Genomic DNA, 12,183 nt, shown 5'->3' on the forward strand with positions numbered 1-12,183 from the left:
TAACTCACTCTACTCTCTAATCACCATACTCTCTACCACATAACCTTCTCTTATAATCACAAATACCTCCTCAACTACCTCAACTCTCCCATTTCCCACCTTAACTATGGAGCTCACCAACCCGCAATCAAAAGGGTAACTCCCAATCCTTCCAACCCATCACGATTATATATACCTCACCTTTTCCTCTTTCTAAACTACACCCATTCCCTATCCAATCTACACTCAATCTCAATCATCTCATATCTCAACATGTCTGCTCCAACGTATGTACATCTACCTTCCCATTGAGTGGGTGCTCCCAATGACTTTGACAATTGGACCCACGGTTCTGCTTTTTCGCTCATGGTGAGGAGTGATTGCTCCTATAAAGCATGATGAATCCAGAAAAGACAATCTCTATTCTTTTTATCCTTTCACCACCATGAACAGACTCACTCAATTAGCTTCCCACTTGAAACCTACTAACACCCCACCTAGTGGTGATATTGGTCTTATCGGTTTGGCCGTTATGGGTCAAAATTTAATCTTGAATGCTGCTGATCATGGCTTCACTGTCGTTGCCTACAACAGAACTGTTTCAAAAGTTGATCATTTCTTGGATAATGAAGCAAAGGGTAAATCCATCATTGGTGCCCACTCCATCCAAGAATTGGTTGATAACTTGAAAAGACCTCGTCGTATTATCCTTTTAGTTAAAGCTGGTCAAGCCGTTGACGCCTTTATTGAACAATTGTTGCCATATTTGGAAAAAGATGATATCATCATCGATGGTGGTAATTCCCATTTCCCAGACTCAAACAGACGTTATGAAGAATTGAAACAAAAAGGTATCCATTTCGTTGGTTCTGGTGTCTCTGGTGGTGAAGAAGGTGCTAGATATGGTCCTTCTTTAATGCCAGGTGGTGCCGAAGAAGCTTGGCCTCATATCAAAGATATCTTCCAATCAATCGCTGCCAAATCCGATGGTGAGCCTTGTTGTGACTGGGTTGGTCCAGCTGGTTCTGGTCATTATGTTAAAATGGTTCATAATGGTATCGAATATGGTGATATGCAATTGATTTCCGAAGCTTATGATATCATGAAGAGAGTTGGTGGGTTCACAAATAAAGAAATTGGTGACGTCTTGGCTACTTGGAATAAAGGTGTTTTGGATTCCTTTTTAATTGAAATTACAAGAGATATCATGTATTTTAATGATGATGATGGAACCCCATTATTGGAAAAAATCTTGGATTCTGCTGGTCAAAAAGGTACTGGTAAATGGACTGCTATTAATGCCTTGGATTTAGGTATGCCTGTCACTTTGATTGGTGAAGCCGTTTTCGCTAGATGTTTATCTTCAATCAAATCTGAACGTGTTGCTGCTTCCAAGATTTTACCAGGTCCTCAAATTCCAAAAGATGCTGTTAAAAACCGTCAAGAATTCATTGATGATTTAGAACAAGCTTTATATGCTTCAAAAATCATTTCTTATGCTCAAGGTTTCATGTTGATTAGAGAAGCTGCTAAAGAATATGGTTGGAAATTAAACAACCCAGCTATCGCCTTGATGTGGAGAGGTGGTTGTATTATCAGATCTGTCTTTTTAGCTGAAATCACTTCTGCCTACAGAGAAAACCCAGATTTAGAAAACTTGTTGTTTAACAAATTTTTCTCTGATGCTATTACTAAAGCTCAATCAGGTTGGAGAAAAACTATTGGTTTAACTACTCAATACGGTATCCCAACCCCAGCCTTCTCTACTGCTTTGGCTTTCTATGATGGTTACAGATCTGCTAAATTACCAGCTAACTTGTTACAAGCTCAAAGAGATTACTTTGGTGCTCATACTTTTAGAATCTTGCCAGAATTTGCTAATGATAAATATAAAGTTGATCAAGCTATTCATATCAACTGGACCGGTAGAGGTGGTGAAGTTTCAGCTTCAACTTATGATGCTTAGATAAACTTTTTTTTATTTTATTATCTTTTATTAGTTTGATTTTATAAATATGTTCTTTTAATTACTATATTGTAGCAATTATTTCACTTCAACAACCAATTTTTGAACATGTTCAGTAAATGTTTGTAAACTAACATCATCTGTCAATATAACCCCCCCAACATTACCTGCAACTCCACCAATTGAACTATTATAAGTTGTTGATGGATTCAATTTTGAATACAAGAATCTAGCTTGTGATCCACCTTCCTCTGTATCAATAAATCTTGGTAAGGGGAATCTATCAATTAATAACTCTGCAGCTTCATGACGAGGTTGTGCTAAAAATTCTTTAAATGATTCATACTCTTCTTGGTCTTGATACCCTGCTCTTCTCCATGCTGCCACCGTAGAGCCATGATAAATTAATATATGGAAATATGTATCTAATAATAATATATGTTCTGGGTGTAATGATACTGAATCTAATAATACAGGTTCTCCTTCTTCCAAATCTTGCTGGAATGAAGTTAATGTAGGTTGAATCATAATTAAGGAATTTGTTGTATCTCCATTCATGAAAACATGACGATAAAATGATGTTTCATCTGGTGAATTATTGAAAACTTGTAAAAATTGTGATCGACGTAAATGATAAATAAATTGAGGAAATAATGTAAAATTTGTTGAAACTCTAAAACTTGACAATTCATTTTTTCTATACTCGGCGAAATTTTTCAATAATGAAATCAATTTTTTATCAATCCACATTAAAACATCCGAAACATCAATTTGTTTATCCAATTGTTCAATAGCTTCTCTGGCAATCAATACTGCTGATGCTTCTTGATCGAAAAATGGTGATAAATCTCCATTATCCACTGGTTTGGCAACCGTGGTGACTCGAAGACGTATTGAACCTGATGGATGTGTATAATGTGTAATGAATTGAACAATACAACTTGGAACTCCATTAGTCATGAATGCTGATTGAATTTGTGAATTTTCCACGTCAAAATAAATTGCATATGATGAATTTGGTGAACAATTTGATAATTTCCATGCATTTGTACCACCAATTCCAATTGATTTTTCAGATATTTTCAAAGGGTCTTTCCTTTCAAGACTTGATCCATGTCCGATTAATCCTGAAATTTTCAATTGTTTGGAAGTTTTAACTTCTAATGTGGTGTTGAACCCCATTTGTAAATTATCTTGAGAATCTCTATTGAAAACTCTTTGGAATGATTGTCTGAAAATTGATGTTGTGAATGAATCACTTAATACAACAACACCACCAGTCTTATCTGGAAGTGATTCCATTTCATTCAATCCAACTTGATCATATGCACCAATGAAAATATCCACTGTATACCCATTTTCAGAACAATTTTTAGCTAATTCTGAATAAAAAGTCCTAGATTTTCTATAATGTTCAGCTGACCCGCGTTCAATATCATGATGTGATCTTATTGGTTCTTTTAATTGAGTATCCACAATTAATCCAGGTCCATAAGTTGTAGCACCACCTGTAAATAACATAATATGTGCACCTCCGCTAGCTTTTGGATATGAACTTTCTAATAATTTAATAGCAATGTTTAAAGCAGCACCAGTGGCACGACATGGACGTTCATTTGATTTGAAAGGCCATGAATCCTTAGCTAAACTCTCCAAGATTAAAGTTAATTGGTATTCTGCAATACTAGCAGGCTGTAAAAATCTTGAAGCTGATTGATTCATTCCTTGTTGTTGTTGTTGTAAGCCACTTTTCAAATCTGATGAAATGAATCCTAAAATTTTACCAATAGTTTCAGATGAATATTCTTTTGCACCATTAAATGCAAATGATTTCAAAATTTCACCATTATTAAATTCATATAGATTAACAACTTTACCAAATGAAATAAATCCGATTAATGAATCTGGTGGTAATAAATTCAAACTAATCAATAATGATTCTTTTAATGCTTGGAAATCTTCTTCATTCAAGCAAGTATCCACAACGAACACAAAGATCGGAGGGACACTAGACCCTCTATTAAAAATATATTCCACTGTACTAGACTCCGGTTGGCATTGAACAGGGAATTGTTGTTGATATTGAGGAGGTAATGGGTTTGTAGTCATACATAATGGACAGATCCAAGATCTAGTTTGGAAATTGAGTTGACAAAACGGGTTCAAAATGGCTCCACAAGGCTGGCGACACACGACTGGGTCTGACTCAACGTAGGGCAAGTCCTCTCTATACCTTAACGGGGTGTATAATGAGGCAACTGGCACTGATAGTCTCGTTGCAGCTATTTTTGTAGTTGGAATCGCATTCCATGAAAACCTCACACCGTCAACATCTTCAGCGGCGTAGAAATCCTAAAAGGTTAGCATAAGCTTTTTGATTAACATGACACGAGTTTCTCACCATTTTCTTTTCAGTTTATTGAAATTTTATTCGTTTTCTGAAGTTTCAATGTTTTCAGAATCTGAAATCAAAACAACAAAATTCGTCCATTTTAATTGATCTGGACCGCGAATTCTCTTTTAAAAAAAAAGTTCAAAAAAAAATTCTTTTCATCTTCTTTTCATCATTTCCAGTCAATAAGAACCTCAACGGGCTCTCAATTGGTAAGTTATTATGGCTTTTATGAATGGATATACCATCCTTTCCTGATTCTATTTGTTATGATGAGGAATTAATTATACTGCGTTATCGTCTTGAGGATTGTTTAAGTACCGTCTATCTGAAAAGATCAAAACACAACTCTGAACACAATTGTATTTGCAAAGCTGCTTATGGAATTATTTGTAAAGGATGTATATCCATGTTCTAGCAAGTGGAATATCTACTAACTTTTATTATTTGTATAGATTGTCAATATAGAAAAAAACTCATTGTGTGATTAAAGTTGTAGAGTTATGAATAAACTCATCTCCAAAAGATGTATCAACTATAGATTTGGTCATTTGATAAGGCACTCTTCAAGTTTGGCTGAACAAGAAAAGGCAGAGTTTGCAAATAGACGAAACAAGATTCTTCAAGATCCTGATCAATACTATAAAACATTGACTGAATTGAGAAATTCGAATGTTGAAATGTTAAGAATCCCACAATTTCGTGAGAAATTTGCAAATTATCAATGGCCTGAAAATCATAGAATTGATGAATTGTATTCAGTAGAGGGTAAAATCCATAGTATAAGAAAATCGGGGAAAGGTATGGTGTTTGTTGATGTGGTTCAAGATTTTACAAAAGTTCAATTAGTATTGATGAATAAATTGATTGGGATTACCAAAGATGAGATGGGTCAACATCATGATTTTTTCAAACAAGGAGACTATATAATTGCTAATGGTTATCCTGGTATTACAAATGTTGGTGAATTATCCATAAAATGTACAGAAGTTTTAAAATTAGCATCACCATCATTATACCCAATTCCAACAAAATTTACACATTCTGACAAGAGAAACCATAATAGAGTTGTGGATTTTCTAGCTAATAAGAATGCTCAAGACTCTATAATAATACGTTCCAAGGTGATCAACACCCTAAGAAGTTTCCTTACAGATCGTGGGTTTTTAGAAGTGAACACACCAATAATTGCAACTTCATCAAAAGGTGCTAATGCAACTCCATTTATCACTCATTCAAAGCATATGAGAGATTCAAATGAAAACCCAATAGATTTACAATTGAGAGTTGCCCCAGAATTGTGGTTGAAAAAAATGATTATTGGTGGGTTTGATAAAGTGTTTGAAATTGGTCCAGTTTTCAGAAATGAAGGTATTGATAGCACACATAATTGTGAGTTTACTACATGTGAATTTTATCAAAGTTTTACTACATTGGAAGAATTGATGGAATTGACTGAATTGTTTTTCCAAAATGTGAGCTCAACGTTGAAGCAATTTCCTCAAGCTTTACAAATCTCAGAATCTTTATTTGATGAACCTTTCCAAAAATTAGAATTCATCCCAACAATTGAGCAACAAACTGGTGTTGAATTACCTTTAGAATTAACACCAACTTCATTAGCCACTTATTTCCAAACTATTAAACTTGAACCACCAACAATCAAATCCACACCACATTATCTAGATAAATTATCATCATCATTCATAGAGCCATTATGCAACAAACCAACATTCATTTATCATCAACCATCAATAATGTCACCATTGGCCAAATCTACAACACTGACATATGGTGACAGAACATATTCAATCTCTCGTCGGTTTGAATTATTCATTAAAGGTAAAGAATATGTAAACGCATATGAAGAGGAAAATTCACCATTTGAACAAGAGTTGAAATTCAAACAGCAACAACGTTTCAAAAATGATTTCAATGATGAAGAATCCATGGTTCCTGATGATGCCTACATTAAAGCTATGGAATGGGGGATGCCACCAACTGGTGGTTGGGGGATCGGTATCGATAGATTGTGTATGTTGTTCAGTGGGAATGAGCGTATTGAGGAAGTCTTAACATTTGGTACTTTGACAGATGTCGTGAAGCAGTAAAAGTGATTGCGTATATAGTTTTATGAAGTATATGAATTTGTTATGTAATCTTTTGTTGACACGAAAAAACCAAAAAAAAATTTACGCGTAACCACTTTGAAATGTCAAGTAAACACAAGAGAAAAACTCCAAACTACTGTAATGAGTGCTGCTGCTGCTATTGAAGAACCTTTGGATATTGAAGAAGAAGATCCCATTGTCACAGATACTCAAGAGACCGTGGTGATTCCTGAAACAGCTGATTTTTTACCCCCATCAGTGCCAATTAAACATACCCATAAATCAACAACTTATCTAACAGAAATACCCAAGGAAATCTTAGCATCGCCTTCAGAACCATGTGTACTTGGTGTTGATGAAGCAGGTCGTGGTCCTGTCTTGGGACCAATGGTTTATGGTATAGCATATTGTCTTAAATCCTATGAACAAACATTGAAGAAGAAATATGGATTTGCAGATTCTAAAACATTGACTGAAGTTAAGAGAACAAATTTATTAGAACAGATATGTTTACCAAATGGTGAATTGTTTGAAAATGTTGGTTGGTCAACAAGAACAATGACTGCGATGGATATAAGCTCTGGTATGTTAAGACCTCATACAGTAGGGAATTATAATTTGAATGAACAAGCTCATGATGCTACAATGGATTTGATTCAAGGTGTTTTGGATCAAGGTGTAAATATTACTGAATTATATGTTGATACAGTGGGACCACCAGTGACATATCAAGCAAAATTACAGAAAAGATTCCCCAATTTAAAAATAACAGTGGCTAAAAAAGCTGATGCATTATATCCATGTGTTAGTGCTGCAAGTATTTGTGCAAAAGTTACAAGAGATTTTTCATTGAGTATGAGTAAAGACGAATTATATGGATCAGAGACCATATGGGGATCAGGATATCCTAGTGATCCAAAGACTTCAAAATGGTTAAACAGTGCAGTTGATCCAATATTTGGATGGGATCAAGTTGTTAGATTTTCATGGCAAACTTCAAAAGATGCTATAATCAAAAATGGAGGTGTTGATATTGAATGGGAAGAAGATAATATCAAAGAAGATTATGGAGTTGACGTTGGTGCAATGTTTAAAAATTCCAAGGATTCAGATTTATCAAACTTACCAGTATCTAAATTATGGTTTGGTAAGAATGTTGATTGTTTTAATTAGAGCAGAAACGGCTTATGTTTTTTTTGGACTGATCCGGTCGTGTATAGTTTGCTATATACAACATCACATCATCATCGTTTACCCCGTACAAAATTGGAAAGTGTATAAATTACAAAAACCTTTTTCAAAATGCTTCTTTTTTCATGAATCCAACTCGGACTTTTTACCACTATAGAAGATGTCAAAATACGGGTTTGTCAAGATTGAAAGAGATTTCATTCAATCCATTCCAGATGCCAATGAACCGATAGTTCATCATGATACTTCATTGCCTCAAACTGAATTAGCTCGGAAAGTGTTGCAATTCGCTAAATCACAATTATCAACTCCAACATTGAATCATTCATTAAGAGTTTACTTGTATTCGAAAGCGATCATCAAAGACCAATTCCCTGATTGGGACCTTGATGAAGAAGTTATATTCGTTACAGCACTATTACATGATCTAGGCACTACAGATGAAAATCTGAAAGCCACCAAGATGTCATTTGAATATTTTGGAGCAATTAAAGCTAGAGAATTGGTTTTAAAAGAGACAAATGGGGATCAAGATTATGCAGATGCGGTTTGTGAAGCTATTATAAGACATCAAGATTTGAATGATAAAGGTTACATAACACAATTGGGTTTGATTATTCAAATTTCTACTGTTTTGGACAATGCAGGTTTTGATTCGGTATCTAGTTTGATCCATAGTGATACATTAAAAGTTGTTAATCAACGGTATAATAGAGACAATTGGCTCAATTGCTTTGCTGGAGTTGTGCAGAAGGAGAATGTCTTGAAGCCATGGGGCCATACTTCCTCATTGGGAGTGGAAGAGTTCCCAGCCAATGTGTTGAAGAATCCATTGCACTATACGTAAAGTTTATACTAGTTTAACGTCACGTGCCTTTCTCTCTTACTGATACATTACGTAACTTTCCTCAGGTGATGCCCCCATTCTTACGTAACCCCTGACATAATAATCCTGGTTTCGGGGACACATTCCCACCCAATGGGAATTTCCGTGGGATGCCCTCGAGCAGCTTTCGATTCAGTGTTTACCGATTAGGAGAAATTTTAACATCAACAACCTTTCCAGCAAAAACCTTCAAACACAGACAACTTCACCTTTGCTGCTCTGATTAAATATTCCAACAATGTCTGCCATCGCAACCTTCACCAGAGTCATCCGTCCAGCGGCTCGCTCTTTACCAAGGTGAGTATATTCAAAGGGAACCAGCTTGTTCAAATACTAACCATGTTAACCAGATGCACCAGATTGAACTCTTTGAACATTGTTCGTTTCCAATCATCTTATCCTCCTCATACCGTCATTGGTATGCCTGCATTGTCTCCAACCATGACTCAAGGTAACTTGGCTGTCTGGAACAAGTCTGTTGGTGATCAATTACAACCAGGTGAAGCTATTGCTGAAATTGAAACTGATAAAGCTCAAATGGATTTTGAATTTCAAGAAGAAGGTTATTTAGCTAAAATCTTGGTCGAAGCTGGTACAAAAGATATCCCAGTTAACACCCCAATTGCTGTTTACGTTGAAGATAAAGGTGATGTTGATGCTTTTAAAGATTTCACTGCTGAAGCTAAATCTGAAAAAAAAGAAGCTCCAAAAGATGAATCTAAATCCGAAGAAGCACCAAAGAAAGATGAAGGTTCTTCTGCTCCAAAGAAATCTACTCCATCCTCATCTTCATCATCATCATCAGCTCCAACTGATCGTATAATTGCATCCCCATTAGCTAAAACCATTGCTTTAGATAAAGGTATTTCTTTAAGACAAGTTAAAGGTTCAGGTCCAAACGGTAGAATTGTTAAAGAAGATGTTGAAAAATTCATTGCTGATAACAAAGTTGAAACTCCAAAAGCTGGTGCTCCAGCTCAAGTTGCTGCAGGTTCAGGTTCTTCAGCTCCAGATTTTGTTGATGTTCCAGTTTCAAACATGAGAAAAATCATTGGTAAACGTTTATTGGAATCTACTCAAACTAACCCATCATACATTGTCTCCTCTCAAATCTCAGTTTCAAAATTATTGAAATTAAGAGCTTCATTAAATGCTCAAGCTAATGATCGTTATAAATTATCAATTAATGATATTTTAATCAAAGCCATTTCAGCTGCTGCTCGTCGTGTTCCAGAAGCTAACTCACATTGGTTAGAAGCTGAAGGTGTTATTAGACAATATAACAACGTTGATGTTTCAGTTGCGGTTGCTACTCCATCTGGATTAATTACTCCAATTGTTAAAAACGCACATGCTAAAGGTTTAGTTGATATTTCAAAAGAAGTTAAAGATTTAGGTAAACGTGCCAAGGATAACAAATTAAAACCAGAAGAATTCCAAGGTGGTACCATTTGTATTTCAAACTTGGGTATGAACCATGCTGTTAATTTATTCACTTCAATTATTAATCCTCCACAATCAACCATTTTAGCCATTGGTACCGTTTCAAAAGTTGCTGTTGAAGATAAAGCTAATCCAAATGGATTCATCTTTGACTCAAAGATTAACATCACTGGTACTTTTGATCATAGAGTTGTTGATGGTGCTAAAGGTGGTGAATTTATCAAGGCTTTGAAAGAAGTTATTGAAAACCCATTGGAATTATTATTATAAGAAATATCAGAAGTATAATTCTAAAAATAATGCAAAAGATAATTTATGAATAATTTATAGATGGTATTTATCGATATTTAATGGAAATACAATGACAACAAAACTGTGGAAATTATGATTATAATTATACTTGTAAGTCTGTCATTTCTCAAAGTGTATCTTGTGTCGCGTAACACTTGTCGAGTAATTTTGAAAACCTTGAAAAAGAATTTCCAACGAAAGAAAGTGAGCCTTGATCAAAGAGAAGAATCAGATACAACACAAAAGATAGTTACAACAATGGCTTTTGCATTATCAGACGAATCAAAAGTATGTGGAGTGGATTTTGTGTGATGGAGAATGTCTTTTTTTTAACTTGGAATATGAGATGGTACGAGTTACAACTCCCTATAAGAATAGCAAATCAGAGACATGCCAATTCGGTACAATTACTAACATCTTCACCTTTTAGGAAAGAATCACTAAAATCATGGATTCAGCAAGATTAATTGCTCATTACGGTTGGATTCCATTTGTTTTATACTTGGGTTGGTCACAAACTCCAAATCGTCCACCTTTATTAGCTTTATTATCTCCATTACCATCTGTTTAAGCAAATATAAGAATAAAAGATGGAAGTAGGAGAAATATGAATGAACAACACATATATTGATTATGGTGTACATAGTTTGATTGGTTAATGATTGTAAATTTTATGAGTTTAATTTTTGATTATACAGATGATCAGTTGTAGATTCTGGGACATAATGAAGATATTGAAATAGATTAAATTGGATTAAGTTGGAAATAACTGGATTAAAATGGAACAAATTGGATGGAATAACAAATAATCAACATTCCATCACCAATATTTAATATCTTCTTCAACCAATTTCCAACACTTTCAATTCTCGAAATAATAAAATCCCATTCATTCGTTTCCGACCGATTCGATGGCTGTTTTTTTCTATGGATCAAAAAACTCATCGCTTTCAAAAAGCACATACATAATCATTCTTTAACACTCATCCACAACTCACTATCATCTCCTTTTATGTGATATCAATATCCACTTGATTACATGCCAATAACCAAAACTCAACGAGAAGTGCTCTCGGGCCTAACAGCAGGTTTCATCACAACAACAGTAACTCATCCATTAGATCTATTGAAAATTAGATTACAACTAGACATATCTTCAAAAACTCATATAGAAGCACTCTCCAAGATCTTTAAAGGGTTCCAGAATTCAGCATCACCAACAAAGGAAATTTATAGAGGTTTACCATTGAATTTAATTGGTGGATCATCCGCATGGGCTATATATTTCGGTTCATATAGAGTTTTCAAAGATTTACTACATGATGAAACTCTACTGGATGCTAATTTAGAATCATGGCAATATTTAATAAGTGCCTTTAGTGCTGGTTCTTTCACTGCTGTTTTAACTAATCCTATATGGGTATTGAAAACTAGAATTTTGAGTACTAGTAAAATAGCTCCAGGTGCTTATATTGGAGTTATTGATGGGTTTAAAAGAGTGGTTAAAGAGGAAGGTATATTGGGGTTTTGGAAAGGTTTAACACCAAGTCTAATGGGTGTTAGTCAAGGTGCTTTGCAATTTACAATGTATGATACTTTAAAATATAGATTTAGAGGTGATGACGGGTTAGGTAAATTAAAAGTTTATGAATATATCATAATGAGTTGTGTTTCCAAGATAACTGCAACTTTAATGGTTTATCCGTGTCAAGTTTTGAAAAGTAGATTACAAGATTATGAAAGTATAACAAAGAGGAAAACTGTTAAACAAGTTGTTGAAGGTATATGGAGATTAGAAGGTATTGGTGGGTTTTATAAAGGTGTTGTGCCAAACATAATAAGAGTACTTCCTGCAACTTGTATAACATTTGGTGTGTATGAACAAATGAGAAGGATAGTGTGAGCATAGAGAATGTAGATAAGT

The 12,183-nt window shown here is 34.7% G+C and overlaps 8 protein-coding genes across 8 annotated transcripts; 7 read left to right on the plus strand and 1 right to left on the minus strand.

Moving 5' to 3' along the window:
- Window positions 1-252: 252 nt before the first annotated feature.
- Window positions 253-1,945, plus strand: WICANDRAFT_60852 (NADP(+)-dependent, decarboxylating phosphogluconate dehydrogenase; the record flags this gene model as incomplete). Its single annotated transcript, XM_019183067.1, has 2 exons — window positions 253-266; window positions 481-1,945. 2 exons carry the CDS (start codon window positions 253-255, stop codon window positions 1,943-1,945), a joined length of 1,479 nt encoding a protein of 492 aa, XP_019042012.1.
- Window positions 1,946-2,023: 78 nt separating this feature from the next.
- WICANDRAFT_60853 (uncharacterized protein) lies at window positions 2,024-4,349 on the minus strand (the record flags this gene model as incomplete). Its single annotated transcript, XM_019183068.1, has 2 exons — window positions 2,024-4,297; window positions 4,329-4,349. 2 exons carry the CDS (start codon window positions 4,347-4,349, stop codon window positions 2,024-2,026), a joined length of 2,295 nt encoding a protein of 764 aa, XP_019042013.1.
- A 491-nt stretch (window positions 4,350-4,840) lies between these two features.
- On the plus strand, window positions 4,841-6,448 carry MSK1 (lysine--tRNA ligase MSK1; the record flags this gene model as incomplete). Its single annotated transcript, XM_019181328.1, has 1 exon — window positions 4,841-6,448. One exon carries the CDS (start codon window positions 4,841-4,843, stop codon window positions 6,446-6,448), a length of 1,608 nt encoding a protein of 535 aa, XP_019042014.1.
- A 141-nt stretch (window positions 6,449-6,589) lies between these two features.
- RNH201 (ribonuclease H2 catalytic subunit RNH201) lies at window positions 6,590-7,621 on the plus strand (the record flags this gene model as incomplete). Its single annotated transcript, XM_019181311.1, has 1 exon — window positions 6,590-7,621. One exon carries the CDS (start codon window positions 6,590-6,592, stop codon window positions 7,619-7,621), a length of 1,032 nt encoding a protein of 343 aa, XP_019042015.1.
- A 178-nt stretch (window positions 7,622-7,799) lies between these two features.
- WICANDRAFT_60856 (uncharacterized protein) lies at window positions 7,800-8,486 on the plus strand (the record flags this gene model as incomplete). Its single annotated transcript, XM_019183069.1, has 1 exon — window positions 7,800-8,486. The coding sequence occupies one exon, from the start codon at window positions 7,800-7,802 to the stop codon at window positions 8,484-8,486; it is 687 nt and encodes a 228-aa protein (XP_019042016.1).
- A 378-nt stretch (window positions 8,487-8,864) lies between these two features.
- On the plus strand, window positions 8,865-10,238 carry LAT1 (dihydrolipoyllysine-residue acetyltransferase; the record flags this gene model as incomplete). Its single annotated transcript, XM_019181063.1, has 1 exon — window positions 8,865-10,238. One exon carries the CDS (start codon window positions 8,865-8,867, stop codon window positions 10,236-10,238), a length of 1,374 nt encoding a protein of 457 aa, XP_019042017.1.
- Window positions 10,239-10,517: 279 nt separating this feature from the next.
- Window positions 10,518-10,830, plus strand: TOM7 (Tom7p; the record flags this gene model as incomplete). Its single annotated transcript, XM_019181362.1, has 2 exons — window positions 10,518-10,547; window positions 10,690-10,830. 2 exons carry the CDS (start codon window positions 10,518-10,520, stop codon window positions 10,828-10,830), a joined length of 171 nt encoding a protein of 56 aa, XP_019042018.1.
- A 468-nt stretch (window positions 10,831-11,298) lies between these two features.
- On the plus strand, window positions 11,299-12,162 carry FLX1 (flavin adenine dinucleotide transporter FLX1; the record flags this gene model as incomplete). The annotated part of the gene is made up of 1 exon (XM_019184480.1): window positions 11,299-12,162. The coding sequence occupies one exon, from the start codon at window positions 11,299-11,301 to the stop codon at window positions 12,160-12,162; it is 864 nt and encodes a 287-aa protein (XP_019042019.1).
- Window positions 12,163-12,183: the final 21 nt, after the last annotated feature.

Source organism: Wickerhamomyces anomalus (genome assembly GCF_001661255.1).
Source record: "Wickerhamomyces anomalus NRRL Y-366-8 unplaced genomic scaffold WICANscaffold_1, whole genome shotgun sequence".
NCBI classification, from domain to species: domain Eukaryota; kingdom Fungi; phylum Ascomycota; class Saccharomycetes; order Phaffomycetales; family Wickerhamomycetaceae; genus Hansenula; species Hansenula anomala.